The sequence below is a fragment of the Triturus cristatus genome, chromosome 10, assembly GCF_964204655.1.
Source record: "Triturus cristatus chromosome 10, aTriCri1.1, whole genome shotgun sequence".
Lineage (NCBI taxonomy): Eukaryota > Metazoa > Chordata > Amphibia > Caudata > Salamandridae > Triturus > Triturus cristatus.
Window position 1 is genome coordinate 1,030,919,500 of NC_140593.1, and position 24,448 is coordinate 1,030,943,947.

Genomic DNA, 24,448 nt, shown 5'->3' on the forward strand with positions numbered 1-24,448 from the left:
AAAAGTCACTATTTTAACCTGCGCTTAACCCTATGTAGCTTGGCACAAAAGGCAGTCAGGCTTAATTAGAGGCAAAGTGTATAGTATTTATGCCACACACAAACATTAATAAAGTGAAAAGACAACACAAGAAAAAAAACTCACAATAATTTAGAGAAATAGAGTACATTTATATAATTTTTTTAATAATAAAAAAGATCAAAATTCCAATCAGTAGAACAGGAGCAATTAATTTTTAAGTTTTTCTGGAAAATTAGTGCCTAAAAGATCAAAGCACCAACCACGAAGGCCTATTAGCATGAGACAGGGTCAAAGTTGAAAAATATGCCCAAACGTGGTGGAGCGCAGTTTATATACAAGAAATGGATTGGGTCCGGTCAGCGCTTACCTTCAGGCAAGGCTGCAGGAGGTGTCCGAGGAGGGAGCGTCATCATCGGATGGCCTTGGCTTGAAGCTGCTGTGAAGATTTCTATGTTCAGACTTAGTAGCCGAAATGAAAGTCAAAAATCTCCAGCGGACAAGGCAGAAGGCTGTAGCCAAACACAGCTCCTCGAGGCTGGATGCACCTATGGCAAATGGCTAAAAAAGATTTGCAGCTGCGGAGAAGAACGTAGAGGGAGAAGCTGTGAAGTCAATCCGACCAGCAATGCACCTCTGGCAGATAGGTTTGCAGGTTGGTAATGGTCTCCTCCTAGTTCTCAGAGCAGTTTTTGGCCAACATCTTCCTAAGTCTCCAGTTTTGAAAATTGTTAATCTAAACACCTTTAGCACCACAACCAAGGGCCCAGGACTGGTGGGACACTTCTTGGGGGTTCAGGATTCACTCAGTCTGGGTCCAGGTCCTAATGTAATTTCAAGATGGTGGGAGTCTTTTATGTGCCTGTGGCTCTGAAAGGGAGGTTAGCAAACTAGCCCTTGGAGTCACTTCTGGTAGGCCTGGGTGCAGATGAAGATGTAGGGCTCGAACAGAAGGGTTGGCGGCGAATGATTGTTCAAGTCAGGTTGAAGGCAGTAAAGCAGTCCTTCCAGGAACAGCAGCACTCTGGCAGAGTGCACAGCAGGTCACAGTCCTCTGAGAGTCCTACCGCAGATCCAGTAGTAAACTGAAGAGTGGGTCTGAAGGTCCTATTCTTATACCCTGCTGCCCTACTTCTTGAAGGTGGGAGAAGCTTCTGGAAAGGTTCTTTGAAGTGTATTGAATTTCCTGACTCCCATGTCCTGGCTCCAAGATGACTGTAGTGACAATACAGGTTCATTAGATCCTTTGTGTGAAGGCAGAGCACAGGGTATTCAGCAATAAGTGGGGCTGCACTTAGCTCCGCTCCCTACCCTACCATACCATACTGCCAGCAGATGGCCCATTGAGACACACCCAATCCCTCTATTGTGCGACTGTCAGGGAAGAATTCACAAAGTCTGTCAGCTACACCCAATCATGTGACCCAAGCCAGGCTACAGACTCAAAAGGGCTAGGGGCAAAAACATTCAAACTTTCTAAAAGTTAGTCAAGAAAAAGGGCAGCCCAATAATCCCTGGCGAGCATGGGTATGGACTATAGGTAAAGGTTAGGGGCTCACCAGAGACTCATTTGAATATAGTTTTTCGCAATATTTTGGATAGGAAATCTGTCTCAACAACAGTTTGAAATAAATCACACCAAAATAGGATGATATTTTGAAGAAATTAATTCTGAAGAAAAAGGCGCACACAAAAAATTGGATCAATCCTTATATTGTGGATAATTAATCAAGGGATACAAATAAAAAAAAATCCACAAAAATATTAACTTGTCAGATCAATTTCAATGTTTGAATTGTGAAACCAAATACTAATGTCCGTAAAGTCCACTCCAATCAATGTCAACATCTGTGCACCATAAATATCAAGCAAAAGAATGGTGAAGATCCAGTAGATTCACGTGGGAAGAGATGAACTTGTCGTCGACATTATAGTTAGGTGAAAATTTGAGTAGCAATGTAACATTTTTAAAATCAAAACACCACAGAAATTAACTAGTTATAGTTATCTTAAGTAAATAACTTGTGCCATAAAATCAATATAACTTATGCCCAACATGCACAATCTTGTCGTCAAAGACGTCTTTTCAGATGTTGCAGTGATGCTATCAATCATGTTGTAGAATATGTCATGAGCCATGAGTGTTGTGATATGCAAGGTCATTAGCAGTGCATGGCAAGGGCAAGAGTTATAGTTACTTTAGGGCACAAGTTAGTTACTTGAGATAACAACTGGTTAATTTCAGCGTTTTTTAAAAGTTTAAAACACTTCATTGTCACTGGAATTTTCACCTAACTATAGGGTTGCTTTAACGTTTGTTATCTTAAATTTCCTTTAATGCAAAGTAAGGTAAAAGTACAATTCCTAACTATAACGTCACTTTAACCTTTGTGTTTTCCCAGTGAATTTCTAGTTTTTTTTTTTTAAGTAATATTTTATTACCATATGTAACGCGAACCCAGGTGCAATCAATGTCCCACAGTAGTCCTCCCACAGTATTACTCTTAACTAGTAGTTAGGGTGTTGGGGATACACTACTATGGACCCTGCCCCATTTGCGGCCCGCTGGAGACGTCTTGGGGTGGAACCCTGAGTGTACACCCCACTTGACTACAGAAGAACACCTCCACACCGATCATTAGGGAGATCATTTGTACTGGAGGAGTGGACAACAGCCGCTGCTATGGGGAACCCAAAGACCAAATAGACCGGGACACCACATGGCACTGGAAAACCCCTGTCCTCAAATGGAGAAACTGAGGGCCCTGAACCTGCGGATGTCTCTCCATGTACACCTTGATAAAGTGCTTGCCGTAATAATAACACCAAGGTCACCCTCCAACAAGAAATCAGTGCAGTATCAGTGGGTCTGGGCCTTCTAAGAGCCGAACACAGTGAACTAGCGGAGAGGGTCAGGGAGGGGAAACCACAATGGAGAAACTACAGCCAGAAAACAATCTCAAGCTCACAAGGTGGACGACCTGAAGGAAGAAGTCCGTGCCCTGGAGCGGCGAGCTGAAGATGCAACATTAGAGTGGTGGGTCTCCTTGAGGGGGTAGAGGGCAGCAATATGTTGTCTTACTTAAAGCACTGGCTTAAGACAGAAGTTGCACCTAACCAACTCCCCACCTTCTTTGCTTTGGAACGGGCCCACTGGCGCCCGATCACCCACCTCATCCAGTCGTGGCTATACTGCTTCACTACAAGGACAGAGATACAATCCTCCAAAGAGTACAAACTGAAGGCCCCTTTGTGGTGGACAATGGAAGGGTGTACATATTCCCTAAATTCACAGCGGCGGTTCAGACACAGCAGACCTATTTTTTAGTAATCAAAAGAGCCCTTAGATTGAGGAACTGTCTTACCCCCTGATGTTCTCTGCAAAGCTTAGGATCCTCCTGTGCTGTACTATTCACTTCTGTGAAGACCCAGGCACCGCATGAGAATGGCTGGAGGCTTACAGGGCTGGGTCGACGCTCCCCAGGGCCAGGATGGGGCACACCAAATGGAGACTCAGGAAATGAACACGGGATGCATACCAGGGAAGGCTCCTGAAGAAACCATCTCCCTGACAAATGGAATAGGAACTGATGGCAGCGCTGATTGCAGTAGTCAAGATAGCAATGATTCAATAGACAGATGCTCGGAATGGAGGTCCATGGCATCAGAGTTGGACACTTCTTTGTTTCATGAGGAACAGTTGCCGAGTGTGAGCCCACAATCCATAGATAAGCTGATATGAGAGAACGAAATTTGTGGCTCAAAACCCCGTGCCCCATGCAGGGGGCAGTTGATGGTCGTGGGGAAAGAAGATCCTGGATTACGGGGGGCGGGGTCCTTGACTGGTGAGGCCAGCCATTCCTTGTCTTTGTTGCACTGCTGGGGGGGCAATACTATTCAGAAGGTGGGTATGAGAGCTCGAGGGAGAATTCATATTACTTGACTATATGACAGACCCCAGGTTTACCGTGGCCTTCATGTCTTGGAACATGAGGAAGATGGGATTGTCCATAATACGCTACAACATCCACAGATATTTGAAGAGGTGTGGAGTGCAGGTGGCTATGTTGCAGAAAATGCACCTCACAGGGGAGGAGGTGGAAATTTTGAAGCTCAGATGGAGAGGGAAATTATATGCCACTTAGCGTACTCAGAGGGGCCCTTATCAGAATATGGGCAGGAACACCTTTCACTCTTGCCCATTCCACCATAGACAAGGAGGGACAGTATGTACTGATTAGAGGTAAACTGCTAGGTAGGGGATGTCACCTTGGGGAGTATACATGCCCTGAATCAAGATTAGGTGTCCACCCCTTTGGTATTCCTAATAATAGCTGATTATCTCCTATTGGGGGAAACTTTAATTGCGTGATGGATGTTACGTTCCATCGTTCTACTTCCCCCATGCCTTGAGCAGTGGCACTTAAGAACTCTGAAGGCCTGCGGAACTGGTTGGGGCACTGGGCATTGGCAGACATCTGGAGAGTACAGCATGGTCAGACACGAGACTCTCATACTACTCACACATCTATCACCTGCATACCAGACTGGACATGTTTGTTTACTCCACAGACTTAGCCAGTATGTGACCCACATGGAATATCTGAGACGTACGTTGTCCGACCATAGCCTCCTCCTGTTGGGGTTCCGACAAGTGGAAGAGCACTCAGAGGTTCCTACGTGGCACCTTAACTCCCTGCCCCTGGAAGATATGTGCTTCAGAGACTCACTCAACACTGCTATGACTGAATATTTCACCCACAATCAAGGATCTGTGTCATCCAGCCTCCTGGAATGGGAGGCATTTAAGGTGGTGGTGCGAGACACTGTCTGGGGCAGTCAGTGGGCGTGTGGTGGGAGCTCAATGGAGAACCCCGGCTGCTAGACTGGAAACTCCATGACCTAGACAATGCTCTGGGGCCTGATGCAGAGGCACAGGAAACCAAACTACAGTATAATGCTGCACTTGATCGCTTGCTCTGCCATGACTGCAGAGAGTATATTACCAGAGCATAAGGATGATAAGGAAGGTAGACCAGACAGGTTTTTGGCATGGCTGATTGGGCCTGAATCCTGCTGGGCACCAATCACATAGATCCTGACAGGTGAGGGCACACCACTCTATTCCCTTAGGGCGGTCAATACGTTGTTTCGGGAATATTACGAGTAACTGTACCTCCCTCCTGAGCCTCTCACGCAGGAGAACCAGGCAAGCCTTTTTGGATCACCTCCCCTTGCAGGATTTGAATGGCAGTGTCCGAGAAAGCCTGGGCTGCCCAGTATCAACACAAGAGATCAGGACTGCCATCAGAGAAATGGCCTCCGGAAGACTCCAGGCCCTAACGGACTACCTGCTGCATTTTAGACCTCTTTTGCGGAGACTCTGGCTCCTTGGCTGGAAGCTCTATATGCTGAATCCTTATGGCTGGGACTCTTACCGGCATCCATCTGGGACGTAGTAGTAATCTCACTCCCTAAATCCAAGATACTGGGGCCTTACCCCGAATTCCGCCATTTATCCATGCTGAACAGAGTTTTAAGGGGCATATTATCAAGGACAGCGTTAAAATTATCGCCGCTTTAGCGACGGGAAACTGCCGCTAAAAGCGGCGATAATGGGATTAATAATATGCCGCAGAGAATTCCAATAGAAGCTCATGTTCTGGTGTGAACATAGGCATCTATTGGAATTCTCTGCGGCATATTATCAAGCCCATTATCGCTGCTTTAGCGGCAGTTTCCTGCCACTAAAGCGGCGATAATTTTACCGCCATCCTTAATAATATGCCCCTAAGATCCTTAGCAAAGTTCTGGCTCTCCGATTGCTCCCGAATATGCCTGTGTTGGTACATCATTGCCAAAATGGCTTTATTTTGGATCTGAGTACTTCACTGAACCTCTATCACATTCTTTATCACTCAGATGTTCTGGTCTGCCTGCGTGATTTGAGAAGATGAGACTTTCTCTTGAGGTCATGGGTAAGTTGGGCCTGGGAGAAGGCTAGATCAAGTGGGTCAGACTACTATACTTGGCTCCTACTGTGAGGATCAAATCAAGTTACATAATTTCTGCGCAATTAAAGTTTATGGAGGCACTGGGCAACTTTTTCGTCAAGGCGGGTGGGGCTTCATGGTAATGATAGAAGGTAGGAAACATATAATCTCCCTATTTGCAGATGACCTCCTGCTCTACCTCGACAAAGGTCTTGTGGGAGCCGTGAATGCGATTACCCTACTGGACAAATTTGCGATGCTTCCCCGTCTACAAATCTAAGCCAAATCTGTTCCCCATGGCATCAGGAACCCAGAGCCCTGGGAATATCACACAGGATTTGAATTGGTCAGCAGTGGCCTTTCAATACTTGGGAATCTGAGTGTTTCACTCCTTAAAGAATAGATAAATAGATAATTTTTTTATTGAAGAATTATTTAAAATCATTGCAATCAAACTTGGCTAGAATCAATATAAAGATCGTGAATTTTAATATTAAAAGAAAAGTAACAGTATAGAGTCCTGTTAGTCTAAAGAAAATGTAAATGTAGACATCCCACTGTCGGCGATATGAACATGAATATTAAAACAATTAACATAGCATTGAATCTTATAGTTCCATATAATTGTCAGAGTCCAGCATGACTTTTAAAGCAGTCAAGAATTTCAAGAAACGTGCCACCAGCTGTGCTGAGTCTCCTTTCATGCATTCTACCATTGCTGCCTGACATGTCGGAATGTTTAAAATACCCCAGATGGAGCGCAGCCAATAGAATCTCAAATGGCGCAGTTTCTCACAGATGCACAATATATGAATTAATGATTCCTCATCTCCCCCCCATACTCTGCACTGTGTGGCTACGATTTATTTCTATCCTCGGCCATACTTGTATGCCAATAGTGGAATCAAGCTGAACCGCAGCCTCATTAGTTGACACTTCATTATTGACTTTAAGGGCGAGGGCAGGTAATATGACAGGCCCCCGCTGTTATATAATTTGCCCAGCTTCCATGCCTTATATTTTTCAAGGTTATTGCATCACTGTGAGCTGACATTATTTTTGCTTGTTTTGTTAAGAGTTTTGCTGCTGAGGGTATGGGTACGGGGCTGACCATATTTCATGAGCTTCCAATACTTCAACAGAGTGTGGTAAAAAGTAATGCCAGGTTGACCCAGGGTTGTTTATCATCAACCAGAAGTGCTTCTTTAGTGAGTTGTCCCGTGCTTGCTTGGCTTTTAGGCAATATGCTATAAACCTGGTATTTAGTATCCACTTTTGGGATGACAAATTAAATTCCATGCACATTTGCATATGGGAGGTAGAGGAAGGTAAGAAAAATACTTTACGAAAGCAGACTGACTGAGCTCTGTCCAGTCACGGTGACTTCTTATCTTTGAAGGCTATAGCATTATGGGCCACTGATGGTACAAATTTTGCGTCCATTGCTTGAATTAGAGGAGTTAGATCAGGTGAGCTCATGGTTTTCCTTGCTCTACAGAAGACCCCCTGCAGCAATTGTACCAAACTTTGCATTGTGCTAATATGAGTGGACTGCCTTCCTTTGTGATCGATCCATACTCACAGGTACTTTTATGCTGTGACTATCTGAATGGGTTTACCATCAACACACCATGAGCCTCCCCTCTTTATATGTCTGGAGATTATCATCGCCTTTGTTTCTGCCGTGTTTACTTTCAGGTTGTTTGCTTTACAATATAATGACAATGCAGTTAAGAGCCGCTGAAGCCCAATCGGAGTTTGGTCAAGCAATATGGTATCATCTGCATACTGCAGAGATTGGATTTTAGTTCCGGCGATTTTGGGGGGGAACCGCTTGTCGATCAGCCAGATAATCTGGTAAATCCGCAAAGTACAGGTTAAAGAGCATTGGGGCCTGTATGCATCCTTGCTTTAATCCTTTGTTGGTTTTTATATCTTTGGTTGTGGACCAGCCAGTAGACACTCTGATCATTACCTAGAATTCTGAGTATAGGGTGAACAGTGCGTTTAACAGTGTGTTGTCGATGCCCCATTTTTATAATTTCATCCACAACTGGGACGGGCCACATTATCAAAAGCTGTTTGAAAACCGAGATATGCTAGATACAGAGCCCTCCCTTTTCTTGCGAGCCTACTTTCAATCAAATGGAACATACAGACCAAATTATCTTCAATATTGGATCCCTTTTGGAAGCCTGTTTGTGTGTACAGGATCAGATTACATGCTTCTGCCCATTCCGTCAGTTCTTTTAGTAGTGTGCTGGCGTAGCACTTCTTGTCTACGTCTAGGAGAGCAATCATTCGGTAATTTGCTGGGTTAGATCAAGAGCCTTTTTTGTATATTGGGACTAAGAGGGAGCCCCTCCATGACTCGGGGATGTTTCTGCCAAACCTGTTCTCCCAAAATAGGGCGTCTTAATTGCGGCCCATATACAATTTTGGCAAAGCGCCCCTCTGGGTTGCATTTTGTTAATGAGGTACATAACCATGTCTGGAGTTATTGCTTTTTGGTCAAGTGGGTCGATTTTTTGACTCCATTCTCTTTCGTACGTTGTTGATAGCCCTCATTTTAGGGTTTGTGCTATTTTCACTAAATGACTCGAGGTAGACATAGAGGGCTTCTATGTGGTTTTCCCACACTGTGGGTGAGATATTTGTGGTTGTGGGTCGCTGATTTGATTTGAAGCAATTATTCACCCACTTCCAAAATCACTTCTGATCTCGTGACTTTATTATTTCATATGCTTTATTCCAGTGATTTTCTTCATTCATTCTCCGGAGGTAGAATCTTGCTTTCCTGTAGTTCCAGCAAATTGCAGCAACCATTGCCTGAACTGATCTATGTTCAGACGCATCATTAATTTGTGCTTTATTTTCGCTATTATTTTTTTTGTTTTATGAGGCGATCATCTTTTGAAGGTGATTTATTAGATCTTGGCTTCATCCCAGTGGTTATTTTTACCTTATCTCTTCCAAAAGGTGTTCCCAAGATTTAGTCAAGGCTAATTCGCCATTATCCTGATTTGTTCTGTTCAGAAATGATTCTACTTCTTCGTTGATTTCTTCTTTATGTTCTATCGACCACCTTATTTTTTTTTATTGGTTCCAGATTTTCCTCCTCACCGATCAGTTTGATTTTTGGCCGGTGACAACGACAAGAGAGTAGGTTGCAGGCAATAATTGTGTGGTTGCTTGCCATTGAGGGAATTACGACAAAATCTTGTGTTGCGTGAAAGTGGGCAATAAAAATCCAGATGTAATCCAGTGTGGTCAGTCTAGAGTGAGAGGAGTGCTTGTAAGCTGCTGGTGAGTCAGTAGTTGATCATCTGTTTAGGATTCGAAGGCCCAGGTGGTTTAAATAGGCTGACAGTTTGAATCTGTGATTGTCTTTTTGTTGGTACGGACTGCTTATTTCTGGTATGGACCTGGTGGAGTCGTCCAAAGCTGCCAGGGAGGTGCTTAGGTCTGATTTCATTAGATTGGCATTGAAATCACCCATTATTATCCATAGATCATTTGGGCATTCAGAGTGAAGATCACTGATTACTGGTAGCATTCTACTTAGCGTTATTTTTCTTTTGGGCTTAGACGGATGAAGATAAATGCAACCTGTGCTGGTCATGGCTCGGTATGTCAGGTTTAAAGAGCCTTGCCTTAAGAAAAATGTAGTCACTGTTTCCCTCACAAAGTTCGGATACCTGAACTGCCAAGTTGTTTTTGACATAGATTGCCATACCTCCCGAGAAGTGGCTCCCTGCTTGTGAGGATGTTGCGATTGATTTGTAGGCGGTATAGTCTAGCCATGGGGTTGAACACAGGGCCCAGGTTTCTTGCACTGCTATGATGTCGTATCTCTTCAAGAATTGTATTGCGTCCATTTTGTCTTCATCTTTGGTTAGGCCCCGGATGTTCCAAGAGCAGATTTTTAGCTTGGAAGCGGGATGATTCGTGTTAAATATGTGGTCCAGATTGTTCGGGATGAGAATTTAGGGTACGGAATAACCAGGACCAGTGTTTGGTGTTCTTCCCTTTAACCAGGCTTGTGCGTTTTCCCCTTTCTGTATCCGTTGTGATTTGTATTAGACCTTCACTTCACAGCCTAGTTCTTGGTCCACCTTTGGTGCCATGCAGGATGGAGCCAGTTGCAGGATTTGTCACATTCTTACTATTCTCTCTGTATTGTAATTTTCTTTCTTGTTTTGAATGTTGCACTGTAACAGCTCCTTTTTTCAGGATTGCTGGGTATTTTGTTATTACTGGGTTTCGAACCTGGATCCCCCAGTCATCCAAACGATTTTTGTTGTCCCTTAGGGCACTTGCCATAGCCTGATTCGAGAAAATTACTTCTGATATCTCATTTGTGTCCCTGGGCTCTGGGGCAAGGAAACACTATCAATGCCTGTGGATTTTATTTTCTCTAAACCCAGCATTTTTTAACAGAGCCTCAGGATTTTTCCTGTTAAGGATATCCCACTTCCCTTGCGAAGTGTACTTGGGATATTACCTCAACTTTAGATTTTCTGGGTTTTCGAGTTGATCCTAGATGGATGGTTTTTTGCAGAGGACTTATATTTGTGTCGCCCGGGTCCTTCGTTGCATTTGGGATTGAGCTCCTCCAGATGTTCATTTCTTCCAGAAAGTAAATTATCTGTGCTTCCTGTTTGGGTTTGTCACTCCTTGGTCTGTAATACGGGATGACGGGCCATCACTGCTTATTCTAGAGGCATTTATTTCCCTGTATCTGAGGTTGTGGCCATCAAAGCTCTCGGTTTTACCTGGGTTGAAGTCTTTTCCGTGTCTAATTTTGGTTTATGCTTGTATCCTTTTAAGGAAATACAAAGGGGAAGATGGACGGAGCGTTTGAGAAAATCAAACACTCACCCCCAGTCAACTGATCTGTGTTTAATCCAACATCATTCTTTAGCTCACTCCACCACCCCAGTTCAGACACTGCCATATGCAAATCAGTCTGGCCATGTGCCTCATGGGAACAGTCCCGCCCGAACTTCCAAGCCATGTCTTCCCTGGACCGGAAACAAGCATCCTGGGACCAGTTTCGGGGTCATAACCCTCATCAGCCAGGCTATCTTGAATCCAGTGGCAAAGTGAGCAAGGGACCCACGTCTGGGCATACCCTGCCAACTTAGGGCGAACAAAGCGATACCAAAGGGGAAGATGGACGGAGCGTTTGAGCAAATCAAACACTCACTCCCAGCCAACTGATCTGGGTTTAATCCATCATCATTCTTTAGCTCACTCCACCACTCCAGTTCAGACACGGCCATATGCAAATCAGTCTGACCCTGTGCCTCATGGGAACAGTCCAGCCCGAACTACCAAGCCATGTCTTACCTGGACCGGAAACAAGCATCCTGGGACCAGTTTCGGGTTCATAACCCTCATCAGCCAGGCTATCTTGAATCTAGTGGCAAAGTGAGCAAGAGACCCACGTCTGGGCATACCCTGCCAACTTCGGGCGAACAAAGTGATACCAAAGGGGAAGATGGACGGAGCGTTTGAGCAAATCAAACACTCACCCCCAGTCAACTGATCTGGGTTTAATCCATCATCATTCTTTAGCTCACTCCACCACCTCAGTTCAGACACGGCCATATGCCAAATCGTCTGATCCTGTGTCTCATGGGAACAGTCCAGCCCGAACTGCCAAGCCATATCCTTTTATGGGACTAACTTTGGATTTTCCTTGGTAGGTGTTATTTTTATTTGGATTGCCACTTCAATCTCTAATTGCTGATGGTACTGGCTTGTTGGGTCACCTTTTGACTTTCCAGGGCTCTTTTCTAATTTGGATGTTTTTTCCTCAGAAACTCTGGTTTGAAAGTGATCAACTAGGTTGGGTTTAAGGGGTTCTTTGCTCTTGTGCCATTCGCTCTGACTGATAGTCCTTGTGCATATTCCTCCGTGATTGGCTGTGACTCTTGTTCTTTTATATCCTGCTTTGTGGTTAAGTGTTCTTTGGTTCCCTTAGGATCATGTACGTTTCTTGTTTCTCTTACTATTCTGCTCTGTTGCCCTGTGCCCCGGTGCTCTATGATTTAGATTTGCGGGAGAGACAGCATACCCAGTGTTTTCCTTAATTACTCTCTGAAGCCAGTGCAATAAAGGCCCCTCCTTATTGTGTTTGCCTTTGTTCAACTTGTTTAATTTTCTTCATTTTTTCTTATATTTTATGGATAAATGCTGAGATTTTTGGGGGGGGCTGGCTGTTGTTTCTAGGCTTCATGTTTGATAAAGGGGGATACTTCTTTCAGGTTGTGTGGCATTTTTTGATTCTAGCTGTTTGTTTAGTGTCACTCTCCTCATTTTGGCCAGTTTCCTGCGGTCTCTACAGGCTCATCTTGTTTGCCATCGGCCTTTTTCTCTGGATTTATGTGAGATGTTAGTTTTTTCTATTCCTCTTGCTTTGTTTGTGTATGCTCCTGTTATCCCTGGGAGCTCTTTGTTCCTGTCATTTAGGGTTGGTTCTGGTGGTTGATATAAACTTGAATTTTTGTCTTCTTTGTCTTTCAGGAGAGAGTAGATTGTTCTTATTGGCCATCTTGCTGCCTCTATCTTGACATCATTTACTAGGGTGCTCATTATTTTGGGAAGCTCTTCCAATTTCTGTAATTTGGAGCTACATCCACATCTCTCCTGTTTGATGTTTAGCTCTGCGATTCTCTGAGCTCTATTCATCAGAGAGTTCAGTCGTTCAAGCTTGGCATCAAGGCCCGATATTAAGCCAGCTACTGTCTGTAGCATATTTATGTGGGTGTCAAGCTTGTGGGCGTACATAAGGGCAACATTTGCCATTTAGGTAAAAGTGTTATTGATTATTGTGAGGTGATTCTCAATTTGGAGAATCGGTGCTGGGAGGTCCTCTGTATTTGACGGTGATCCAGATTTCGAATACTCATTATCATGAGTGAAGGAGTATACATTCAAAAGATTTGAACACCAGCTAGCTGGTGAGCATTATTTCCAGGCCCGGTGGCTAGTACCTCGAATTGGAGATTTGGGAGATTACTGTTTTCTCCAGTACTATTTTCTCCAGAGCTGATTTCTCCACAGCTGTTTACTGGCGAGGACAGGACATCATCTCTTGTCATGGAAGTTAATGTGCTGAGCTGTTAGCTAGGGTGGTCTGACTCCGTGAGGTTACTAATGGTGTATTGCTGTTGGCTGATTGATTGTTGGCAGACTTGAGAGGAGACACTAAGATGATGTTCATTTTTGTCTTGTGATCTGGAATAAGCTTCTCAAAGTGTAACATTTAGAGTTTAGTGCCTTTACTACCATTTTATTAGTCTGTAGGTGCAATGCCTTGAATATCGTATTTGAGGGGCTCTTTAGGTTGGGCGGAGAGACCAAGAGGGCGTTGATTGGGTTACCTATTGCTATCATTGATTGCGCCACCATTCCAGGGCTATCGGAGAATCTAAGTGATGCCACGTGTGATCAGTTTTTGCTTCTGTTTCGTCCTTGGTTGGAGAACTGTTCTCCTCTTTGAGTTGTTCCACCTTTACGGAGACAGTGGGTCGGTTTTCAGGGCTTTTAACCTCTTGGGAGCCTTGGTCGTCTGTTATGGCATTCATTCCTTTCTTTATGATGATTATTTCTGGAGATAATGGAATTTTTTAGAGTGTTTTTTCTTGGGATTTATCATCTTTATTGTCAACTCTGTCCACCCTGTCTCCTTAAGGTTCATTTGCCTTTTTTCCTTTCCGAGTAGTTGGGCACAGGTAGACTATTATGTCTCCGCTACAATTAGCAGTTTTCTTATTTTTATTGTTGTTTTTATTATTAAAACTTAGAGTCCTGGTCGCGATGGGCGGCGGTTTGTCTTGCTGGCCCTCCATAAGTGTCGACCTTTGTGTTCCCCGCCCTCCCCCTAGAGGGTATTGCATTTTTGATTTTTGCCTCTTTGCTGTTTTGTGTGGACGATAATGAACTTGATGCTGTGCCTGGATGGAATATTTTGTACGCATTGTTTTCTGCACTCAATTATATGAATTTTGTTTGTTGGTTTATTAATATTGTGAGTTTTCCCTTTCTTACCTTGTTTATTTGAGCCACTAAACTGTGAGACTCTGAGATAATTTGAAATCATTTAGTGTTGTTCTTCTATTTTGATTTAAGCCAAGGGGAGCGATGCAGGGAGGTGGTGCAGGGACCCTCTAGGACCTGGGAGTCTGAGTGCCTATTTCAATATTCATGCCAAGCTGCCTGTAGCTTTTTATTTCTAACATAAGCGTAGAGTTGCCAGTGACAATAGTCTGTTCCTTGGGAAGGGGCCTCTGGTAGCCTCTTCACACGCCAGACAAATTGGTGCTGGCCTCCTGCAACTAGAACAGCAGGTTTTAGAGAAGCAGTAGAAAAGGCTATAGTTCGTAGTCCATACAGCGTGCTGCTCAAGGACAACATTTTCAGAGGTAGTCGGATTTTATCTGAATTGGACTGAATTAGCAGCGGTCAAACTTTGGCTAGGGCTAGGGCAAAGGCTGAGGCGATATCCGCTGGGAGGACAGCAGGAGGGGAGAAAAAAAGAAGGATGGGAGGGCATCAAATATAGTCATCAAACATGACCACTGTAAGCACCCGGGGCCAAGTCTGTCTCAAAACAGTGGGGAGGGTCAGAGTGCACTTTTTCGAAGCTGCACTTACCCCAATCCTGGCTCTACCTGCTGATTCCCTGCCGGAGGTGTTGAAGGCTGGGTGCTGACCGGCAACCTTTGGCGCCACTGAGGTGTGGATTGGCGTTGGGCGCTCGTTGATCCTCGACAATTCTGGAGGTTGATGTGTCCTGCCCGACACTATGAGCCAGCAACGGGTGACACAGTCAAGGGAGGCAATGAGGCAATGAAGCGAACAATGGGGGTAAACCCACCCAAGGGTTCCCTCTTCCTCTGGGGGTCGGGGTGCTCTGGGGAAGTGGGGCATACTAGTTGGCCCCAGACTGCACTCAGAACTAACAGGGCTGCCTCCGCAGACCACCTGTGGCGCACTCTCGGTGGCCGCCGACTGTCGGCGGCTTCACTCACAAAGAGAGAGACAGGGGTCTCGGTTACAAGGTTCTGGTCCCAAACCTGGCCCTGGTCTGGGTCACTGGGATCAGCTCGGGGTGCTCGAGGGTGCTCGGGAGAGCTGAGGAAAGTAACAGCGCTCCCTCTCAGCTCGCTGCTTGCTGCTGCTTCTGCCTCAACGTCCTCAGCATCTTTCTACTGAGGAAGCTCTTAGTTACACTACTCCAAAAGCAATATTCTGTAGCAGACAATCAGGTTCATGATTGTAACAGGTTTAGTTATGAAGCAAACACATTAGGGCATCTCTGTAACTCGCATCCTGGCTTTGAGCTGTCCCTGCCTTCTTAAAGCAATAGGAAGTACTCCTTAGAGGACCTACGGGAGGGAAATTTGGGAAACACTCTTAGATCCCTTAAATCCTGTGTCCTCTTTTGAGATCTCTGAAGCTACCTATCATGGCACGGATTTCGGTGTCCAAAATGGTCACGCTATCGAGACTACTATATTTGTTTACTAATCTTCCAGTAAAGGAACCGGGTTCCTGGTTTATACAACTAGACACCATCCTTAAGGAATTTATATAGATGACAGATGTCACAGGGTCTCTTTAGAGGTTCTTTGGCACCCCACAGATGAAGGAGGTTTAGGGGCCTCTGATTTTTAACTGCATTTATTAGTGTCACTGCTTCAGTGGGTTGCCCAGTGGCTTGAGGGAACACCTCGGGAAGAGCTGGGCCCGACGGGGCCATACAGCCCTTTCAGCACTCTGACAGGGAAACTGCTTGGCTGATCGGTGGACATCCCTCTCCCGGTGATACTCTGACAGTGGTCCTGAAATGTTGGAAGCAGTGCTTACAGAGGACCGTGGGCACTGGCGCTACCATTTGTGGGACTCTCTTATGGAGATCCGCTCTACTTTTTCACAGATGTGCAACCGGCAATCTGGACTGATGCTGAAATAACAATGGTGGGAGACTGCAATCAGCTGGGCACTCTGATCCAGCTGGATAACCTACAACCAACTATGAACTACCCCCGGGCCTGTTCCTCACTTACGAGGCATCAGTTTGGACTTTTGAGGACCTGTAGCTAGGAGGCTGAGACGAACCAGAGGCACACACAGTATTGCAACTGCTGGTGTCCATGGGCACTGCACAACATCAGGTGAGATGTTTCTATAGGGCTTTTATGGGAATGGTCCGGAAACCGCTGGGAAACACTACTGGGGTGAGAGCTCACAGATTCTGAAGGGAGTAAAATAATAGCTTACCCCAAGAACGTCTCTAGAAACATGAGACTGACATTTACCCAATTTAATTATGTCCAATGACATATTTGACAGCCCACAGACTGCAGGTGGTCTATGGAGGAGAACTGCTGCCTTCCCCCAGGTGTGCCTTCCTAGATGCAGACTTTGGCCACATGACATGGAGCTGCCCCCACCTGTAGCCATTCTGGGAAACGGTGATACAGACTCTCCACACTGGTCTGGGCCTCACCCTCGACTGTAACCAGGAAACCTGCCTCCTGGGGTTGTTCTCCAGACTCCGAAAAGGAATGTGGGCACCAAATTCATAGACTTAGCCATGTCTTTAGCTAAAAGACACAAAGCAATGATGTGTATGTCTGCAACAACCCCTGGGGCAACGTCATGGGTAAGGGATGTCATGACCTGGGCCAGGGCAGAGGAAGGAGCCCTGATCAGAGAAGATGCTCGTGGGGTCCACAGATGCCCAATCAACGGAAACAACTACTGGTGACATGAGTGAGAGCACTGTTACACACTGAACGAAAACAACAGATTGCAAAAACTGAGGGAGACGCTTTATGCCCGAGAGAGATAGATACATGGCCAGGTGTAGATCCTGCCCCCCCCCTTAACTCCCTTAGTAGCCACCCTACCTATCACCTGGCAATTAATCTAGCACCAAATGAAGGTGGACCCATTCCCTTCCCTCTCCCCCCCCTCAACACTATAAATCACTAAACACCCCTTCATTTACTTCCTTTGCATCCCCCTGATAATAAGGAATTGATTCTAGTGATAGATCCCCAGGACATCTTGTTTTATTGTTTAATCTTTTCTTGCTTGGAAGTTTTAAGGTAATGGCCATTGCAGACTCCCCTAGTGATAGCTTTACATATTATCATAAGTAACACTAAGGAGTAGACATGATTATAACATCCCTGGAAACAGAGGATGAGGATGCTCGGCTTGATATTGCTATTGCGATCATGAGAACCTATATACTACTGGATACCCTATGTAAGGTATGGGAGACGCTTCATGATAAACTTACAATATGACGCTGGGCATGCTTTTCGAGGTATCTAGGACAGGGCCAGAAGAGCCCACAGTCTCAGTGTTGAATGCTTGTGTTACCCGTTTACATCAGACATGATGCTGGCCTTTTATTACTCTGTCTAATAAATCGAAATTCTTTTGTATAGATCACTTGCAAATTATAAGTGCCAATAAAAATGTGTTTAAAAAAAACTTTTAGTTTGGATGTAAATGTCATTAGTGACAGATGCATACATTAAGCACTTTGTAATCAGCATAAAGTTTTCGTATAAATGCACATACTTTCTTTATGTACGTACTGTGGTCTTTGTTGCATTGATGTTTAGTCAATGTCCAAGAAATAACAACCGTAGTAGTAATTTTAGACCCAAAATTTGCACACGTGGAAATAAACCAAAATCTAAGTGGTACAAAATGACATCTGAAACACTTAACAAATAACACCGTTCAGTCAAACCTCAGAATCACTTAAATAATGAAATGTATCCATCCACTTGGTCTGTGTCAAATACACATTTAGGGTAGCAAAACTTTGAAATAGTTCCAAAATATTAGGAAACTAAAGCAGAAAATAGGAAAGTAGGGCTATTTTCCTACCTGTTTTTAATAATGAAATATTTGTTCGAATCTTGGGGATTGCTTGATGGTGTTGCGTAACAGTTCTTCATCAGCAGATTGAACCGGGATGTGTCCCCTCCAGTAATCATCACTCCAACGTACAGCATACTCTTTGTGGACAACTGGATTTCGGTACCTTCATAAGGGGAACTGAATGATGCATCACTGTAGGCGGCCATCTTTAAGGTAAATCTCCCAGTACTTCCTACATTGATGTCCAATGTGCTGCACATAACACATTCAAAAAGAAAAATGGGATGCATGACAAAAGTTAATTGCATTGCATCATGTATCAAACAGTGATATAGACTAGAGGCTGTATCCATGCCACATTGTGTGGCTAACCACTGACTATGTAACTTACTTCTATTGAGATTCATTATATATATATTCCGGACGTCTGGGATGACAATAGACCTCCTGGCCCAACTTTGGCCACTTCAGAATTCATAAATGTAAGGCTAAAAAATCATCCCACACACACTGCACAATTTGTTACTGAGAGACAGCAATTACTTTCTGTGGCTACAGACCACTTCTGCTGCTTCCGATAAACAACAGACATGGTAGCCGGAAGACATGGCAGCCACACTCTTGCTCTCCGTAAATCTCCTAGGTGCTCATTTCCTATGATACTTTCCACCTCCCGTTGTTTCTTGACTCCGCTTTATGTGCTGTTTATGTGAGGATTTGCAGTGGAGTATATTGTCAGTTCAAGATCTCAATGGTTACCTTCATTTTCACAGATCAGCCTCTTCAGGGACAAAAGACAGGCCTATGGGAGGACTCAAACTATTTGCTAATGTTAAATTAATATGTTCCTGTTATCTGATCTTCACTACAGCTGTTCTTTTAATAGCCCTTTCAGTTAGATTTGACACAGGTTCAAAGTTGATGTTATAGTAAATGAGACCATTTACCTTCCCCCACATGACTGCAATCGTGGGGTAACTGAATTTAATTGACAAGGATGACGAAATCTAGAAGCTTGTTACCTCGTTCTCTTACATTTCATAGTATGGTAGCTGAATGCAGGAGTCAATGAAATAGGGATATGAGCAAAATTGAAAGAGATATGGATATTGGGGACCCAATTTTCTAAAGAAGTAAAAGCTGTAGGAGGGGAAAGTTAATAGGACATCTTACTTCACTAGGGATAAATATGGCAATTGTCTGTTCCGCAAAAGGTTAACCAGCCTGGTATTCCTATGTAAGGCGGGACTAATTGCGTCAGTTTGACTATACATACATGGATAGATGTGCTCTATCTGCAATGTGTGTATAGATTTCCAAGGCTTGAAAGCAACCATCTAGCCATGCTGGTTGTATTCTGTTTGGAAACCAAAATAAATATCCTAGGAAAGGAATGTGAAAGTTGTGAGGACATCATCGGATGGAGGAGACAATTAAATACGTTAGTGATATGGGGTGTCATTGGGATAAAGCAGTGGTGATTGTAAGGGACAATGGGCATGATACATTTAATTAAACTGAATGATGTGAAGGGAAGATGCCTTCAGTTTTGAGATAGCTAAAAAAATAATGTAAAAAGGAGAAGGAGAAGGAAACCATTGCAAGCTCTGGTTTTCATCAAGAGTGTGAATTTAAGAGTAAAGAGTATTGAAAACTGTTACAGTTGCCTTCAAAGAATGTACTGTGTGGATTGTTTATACTATTCCAACACAAGCAGAAGACTTATCAAACCTTGATTATTAGGAGAAATGGATGAAATAATTAAAGCTTGCAAAAACAAAAGATTGAAAGCACTTTTGGTTGCTTGCTTCAGATTAGATGAGACAGTCCATGGACAAGGATGATTTGTATGTGCCAGAACAGTAGTGGATGGATCACCTAGGCACATTACACGCACCTCCACCTAGGCACATTACACGCACCTCAGGAATTGAGTAAACTAATTAAGTTGAAGGTAATCAAGATAATTAATTGTCAAATGAACGAGTTTCATCTGAAATAGCTAGAATAATTGCTGAAATCAGTTTTAGTCTATCACCAAGACCATACAGTATTCAGATTTTGGTCTTAAGCAAGACCCACAACTATAGGTGTTGATCTTTTATAGACCTTTATAGTGAAAAGGGTAAGACGGCAACAATACCCAGGCTCAATCACTAAATCTTCATATAAAAGTGGGAATCATGATGACCTACCCTCCTAGAGGTTACTATCTTTCGGCTGCATTTCATTCACCTTCTTGATAGACTGGATGACTGAAAGATATTTAATAACTACAAAGCAGGCTGGTTTACGGTGAAGGGTGAACACACTATATTATATATTAAAAAGATATCCATGCCTTGTGGCCTTCATTTTTGCTTGGCTGGGTTTTGAAACAAGAAAGGAGCTTACATCCAAAGATGGACGGGCATAAAATTAATATTTTGCATTAAAAGGATCACATTATGTTCATGGATACCAAGCCCAAAGATTTTCAGAGGCAATTATAGCTTTTAATACTTATTGTAGGCAAAAACATTGTTCATTAACTCCGCAAAGCCCAAATAATGCTTCTTGGCAAACGTAAACCTAACTAAGCATGGTGCATCGCTAGGGTCAAATTAAATGTAGTAAACACATAACAAAATGTGAGAGTAGTGAAAGATGTTGAGATATATTTTAGCAAATGAGAGAATGTGGTACATGTCCATTCACTGAAGGCAATGAGTGGGACATTTTGCTTTAGTACCATGTATGGATGTCTGTTGGTACAGCCTATGCAACAACAATGAAAAGATTGTAGCATTTATCACCTATGGTGCTGCAGGCCTAGTGCTAGAAAAAAGATTTGATTACAAGCGACAAGCTCCCAAGGAAAGGTTTTTGTTTGCCTATCTCTGCTTGAGTGGATGTAGAAAGTTGGAAACAGGATTTTAAGCCTTGTATGTTGAAGCTGATGTTTTTGGAATACATTTACTAGACAAACGTTTCACTCTGTAGCCACTATGTGTTTGAATGATATTTTTAAGATTAAACACTTGACAATAAAAAGACTTTGGCTTAGCATTATCAAACTGATCAAGGTATATAACTTAGAAATAAATATGGATCTATTAGGAAAAAAGGAATTCACATCTGATTACTTTTAACAATGACACCTAGTTTATAACTAGTCAAAAGTCAACTTTAGGGGAATATAAATTTAAGCCCATTCCTGGGATTGAAAAATATCTGATGTCTCTATCCAGCAGTTTGAAGAAATATTTTTTAATTTGGATAGGCCTCCAATTTAAAACACAAAATACCAAAAGGAAACTGAAATGTTTCACCTACTCTTAATTCCTGCTCCTATGTTCTCTACAGAAAGTACTATTAAATATCCTTTCTCATGGGCAATGCAAATGCCACTAAAGTATTAGGATTATTTTTTGCAGTATTTTGACCTAGATTAGAGGTATGTTCTGCCTATATCAAGCGTCATACAATTGGATTCAATTTTGTTATGGTTTTAACCCCAATTCAAAGTGCTGAGTATGCATTTACAAGCATGAATTCCATATGCGATGCACATAATATTATTATAAATTTACTATTATTATATGATTATTAGCATACGTTCCTGTATGTTCACTTTATTGTATTTTAAACCTATATAGTTTTTCATATACCTATAACCCTATATAGTTTTTCATAGTTATGGTTTCAACCAACTGAGCAATAATATTTGAATAAAATGATTGATTGAATCTCCATGATGTAAGCCTTTTTTTTATGACAGTTTGTTTTTTAATGTTAATATCGATTGAGTGAATATTTAATGTTGGTGATGTTGAATAATATGTTACTGTTCAGAAAGCAATCACCCCAAGTGTGTACAATGGAAGTGGTATAATCCAATCTATTTGCTCTTTTTACTAGGCAAACTACAGCGTAAAGGATGGCTTTCAGGGGGGTAGAACAGCTTTTGGGAGAACAGCTAGCAATTTACCAGTTTCTCGGCCGAAGAGAACCCAAGCTTATAAAACTGTTTTAAAGTCTGATGGAGGAATGGAGGGTTTCAACTGGTTGGAGAATTAATTTGCAGGAGGCTTATCCATTAAAAATGGAATTGTGCAAAGTCATAAAGACATTTTGACCTATGATGAAGTCTAGTGATTTGGAAAAGGGAGCAAATTAAGGGTGATGCCACATTCTGAAAGATTTCCAAGCAAAACATGAGAGTGAACACTATTTAAAGTATAGGAGGAAATGGTTGTTTTAGTTGGATTTAGTTCCAATGAAAACAGGTTCATCAACTTTATATTGCATATTCGCATTATATTGCAATATACAATTGAGACACAGAGATCTGTTTCTCCAGTCCCTTGTAGCCACTGGTTCCATAAAGAGAGGTATAATATCTATTGTGACTTTATGGAATGCCACACTTCAGAAGCATGGGGTGAGTTCTGAAGCCTTCTATTTTTGCACACTGCCTTCTTGAGGGGATGAAGGATGAAAACGATTTCAGAAATAGACCGCTCATTCTAATGAATGCTGCCTGTGGGGATGGAAATCAGTTTGAAAGGAACTTATCATGTTTCTAATTTGATAAGAGGGGGGAGAAAAGTTACAGTGAGAGTTCTAAGATTAGACGGGGATGTTTGAAAACTGGTCCTACATTCTGTAAATGTTTGGGGTTAAGATTAAACTTTTTAGTAAGTGTGCAATCAGACCAGATTTAAGAGTCACAGAGAGTGCAGCTTCTTCACGCGATTAATCAGAAATGTAGGGAACGGGGGATAATGCCCTGAGCTCACTTTTTAATCATGTCTTCTTCTACAGGATTGTCCAAATAAGATGAAGTGTTCTGTGATGTTTAGAAGGGATTCAAAGTCAAAGTTCTTCCAGGAAGACTACTGTGGGATGTTCCCTTTTGGAATGTTTGGCGAGTGCGACACTTATGAATCACTTTTGAGTTATCTTTAACGTCTTAGAATCTTCTCTGAATATTAAGTTGACAATGTTGATTGCTATCGTGGTTTAACCTGGAATTTTTAATTTTGCTGTGGGCTTGATGCAGTGTTTAATCATTTGGAAGAAATCTTTGGCCTGATCATAACGCTCATTAGTTTGATTTTGGAGGTAGTAAACGTTGATGAAAAGAACATGTTCCTTATAACTCTACATCACTAGTTTCAATGGTAGAAAAGCTTCAGTAATTTAATTTCTTCTCCTTGTTTTGCAACCCTTTCTTGTTCTGCTCTTAGTGGTGTTGTGTTTCTCAGTGCACCAAGGGGTAGAGAGCATATTCTTGATTGATTCATATAATAGAGAGACACGTTTGTTTGTGGTGTTTAGAATGGCCTTACTGCAGAAATCTGTGATGTCTTCCACAGAATGCAGCTTACTAAAAGATAGTAGCAAGGATTTCGGTTCTTGTGAAAGTTGACCAATAGAAGTATACTTTAATTGTCTTCTCGTAATGTTTATTACTATGGTGTCCTACTCTACAAGAGTCTTATTTGATTGATTAATAGTTTGTGAAGTCATGTTTGATGTGGGTGTTGGATCTGAGGAGATTTGGAGTAAACAGGAGAGTTACAATGCCAATTCACTGTACACCCAATTGCTTGAGTCACAAAACTTGCATCTGCCACAATGTGTACAAGTATGTGTATAAAGTTTCTTTATAAAATCTACTCTTCCCTTCTTCTTTTACCATTTAGCAAAGATCAATATTTATATGATTAACATTAATGATAGTTCACATGCTTTTAGCGGAAGTGAAATGGATGGATCACAATTTGTTAGGAACAATTCATGCATTTCCAAGTGGTATAATGAGAAAATTTAAGAAAACTCATTATCCAATGGAAAAGTCATGCTGCCCCACGGCCTTGCATCATAAGAATGACTATATCACCAGAGCTATTTTGCTTCCTACTATTTTTCATAGGGCAAAGCAAAACAACACAAGTTTATATCAAAACATTAATAACGCACACGTTGAGTCTCTAAACATGTTGACCACTACAACCACAGAGAGAGATTTGTGCAAACTCACACCCTTATTGATGTTGGAAGGTAACACACATCTTTCCACTATGTGCTACACAAATGTCACTGGGTCGGCTCAGAGGCCCTATCTGCAGCCTGGAAAAATGATGGCAAAGGTAAATGTTTACTTGTGACAATATACTATACTGCTTTTACTGTAAAGTTTGTAAAATACTATGTGACTCTCATTGGAACAAATCTATGCAACTATACCAAGAACAGTTGTTCCAACTGAAGAGCAAGGTAGCTAGACAGAATTTTTGTGAAGGAAATTAAGAAGTGGAATTGGTCAACAGGACAGTCATCTGGTACACTCCTTTCCTTGTTTGTAAAATAGCAATATTGACTCTATGTTCCATTCTTCTTACCCTCACTCTGAACACGCCTTGCAACCTGCAAAAATAAATCCTGAACTATTCTTAGAAAACTACAGCCAACAGCCTTGCTAGATGGCAGATTCCTGAAGGCTTGGCTTACTCAACATAACCGGTTTGATC

At 42.6% G+C, this 24,448-nt stretch overlaps 1 protein-coding gene across 1 annotated transcript in view; it reads right to left on the reverse strand.

The window, feature by feature from the left end:
• Positions 1 to 24,448, reverse strand: part of LOC146796475 (uromodulin-like) — a 435,032-nt gene that overhangs the window by 58,449 nt on the left and 352,135 nt on the right. Inside the window, exon 14 of the mRNA XM_085629080.1 lies at positions 17,937 to 18,182. Coding sequence (XP_085485206.1) covers positions 17,937 to 18,182 — 246 coding nt within the window. The remainder of the gene's footprint in view (positions 1 to 17,936; positions 18,183 to 24,448) is intronic.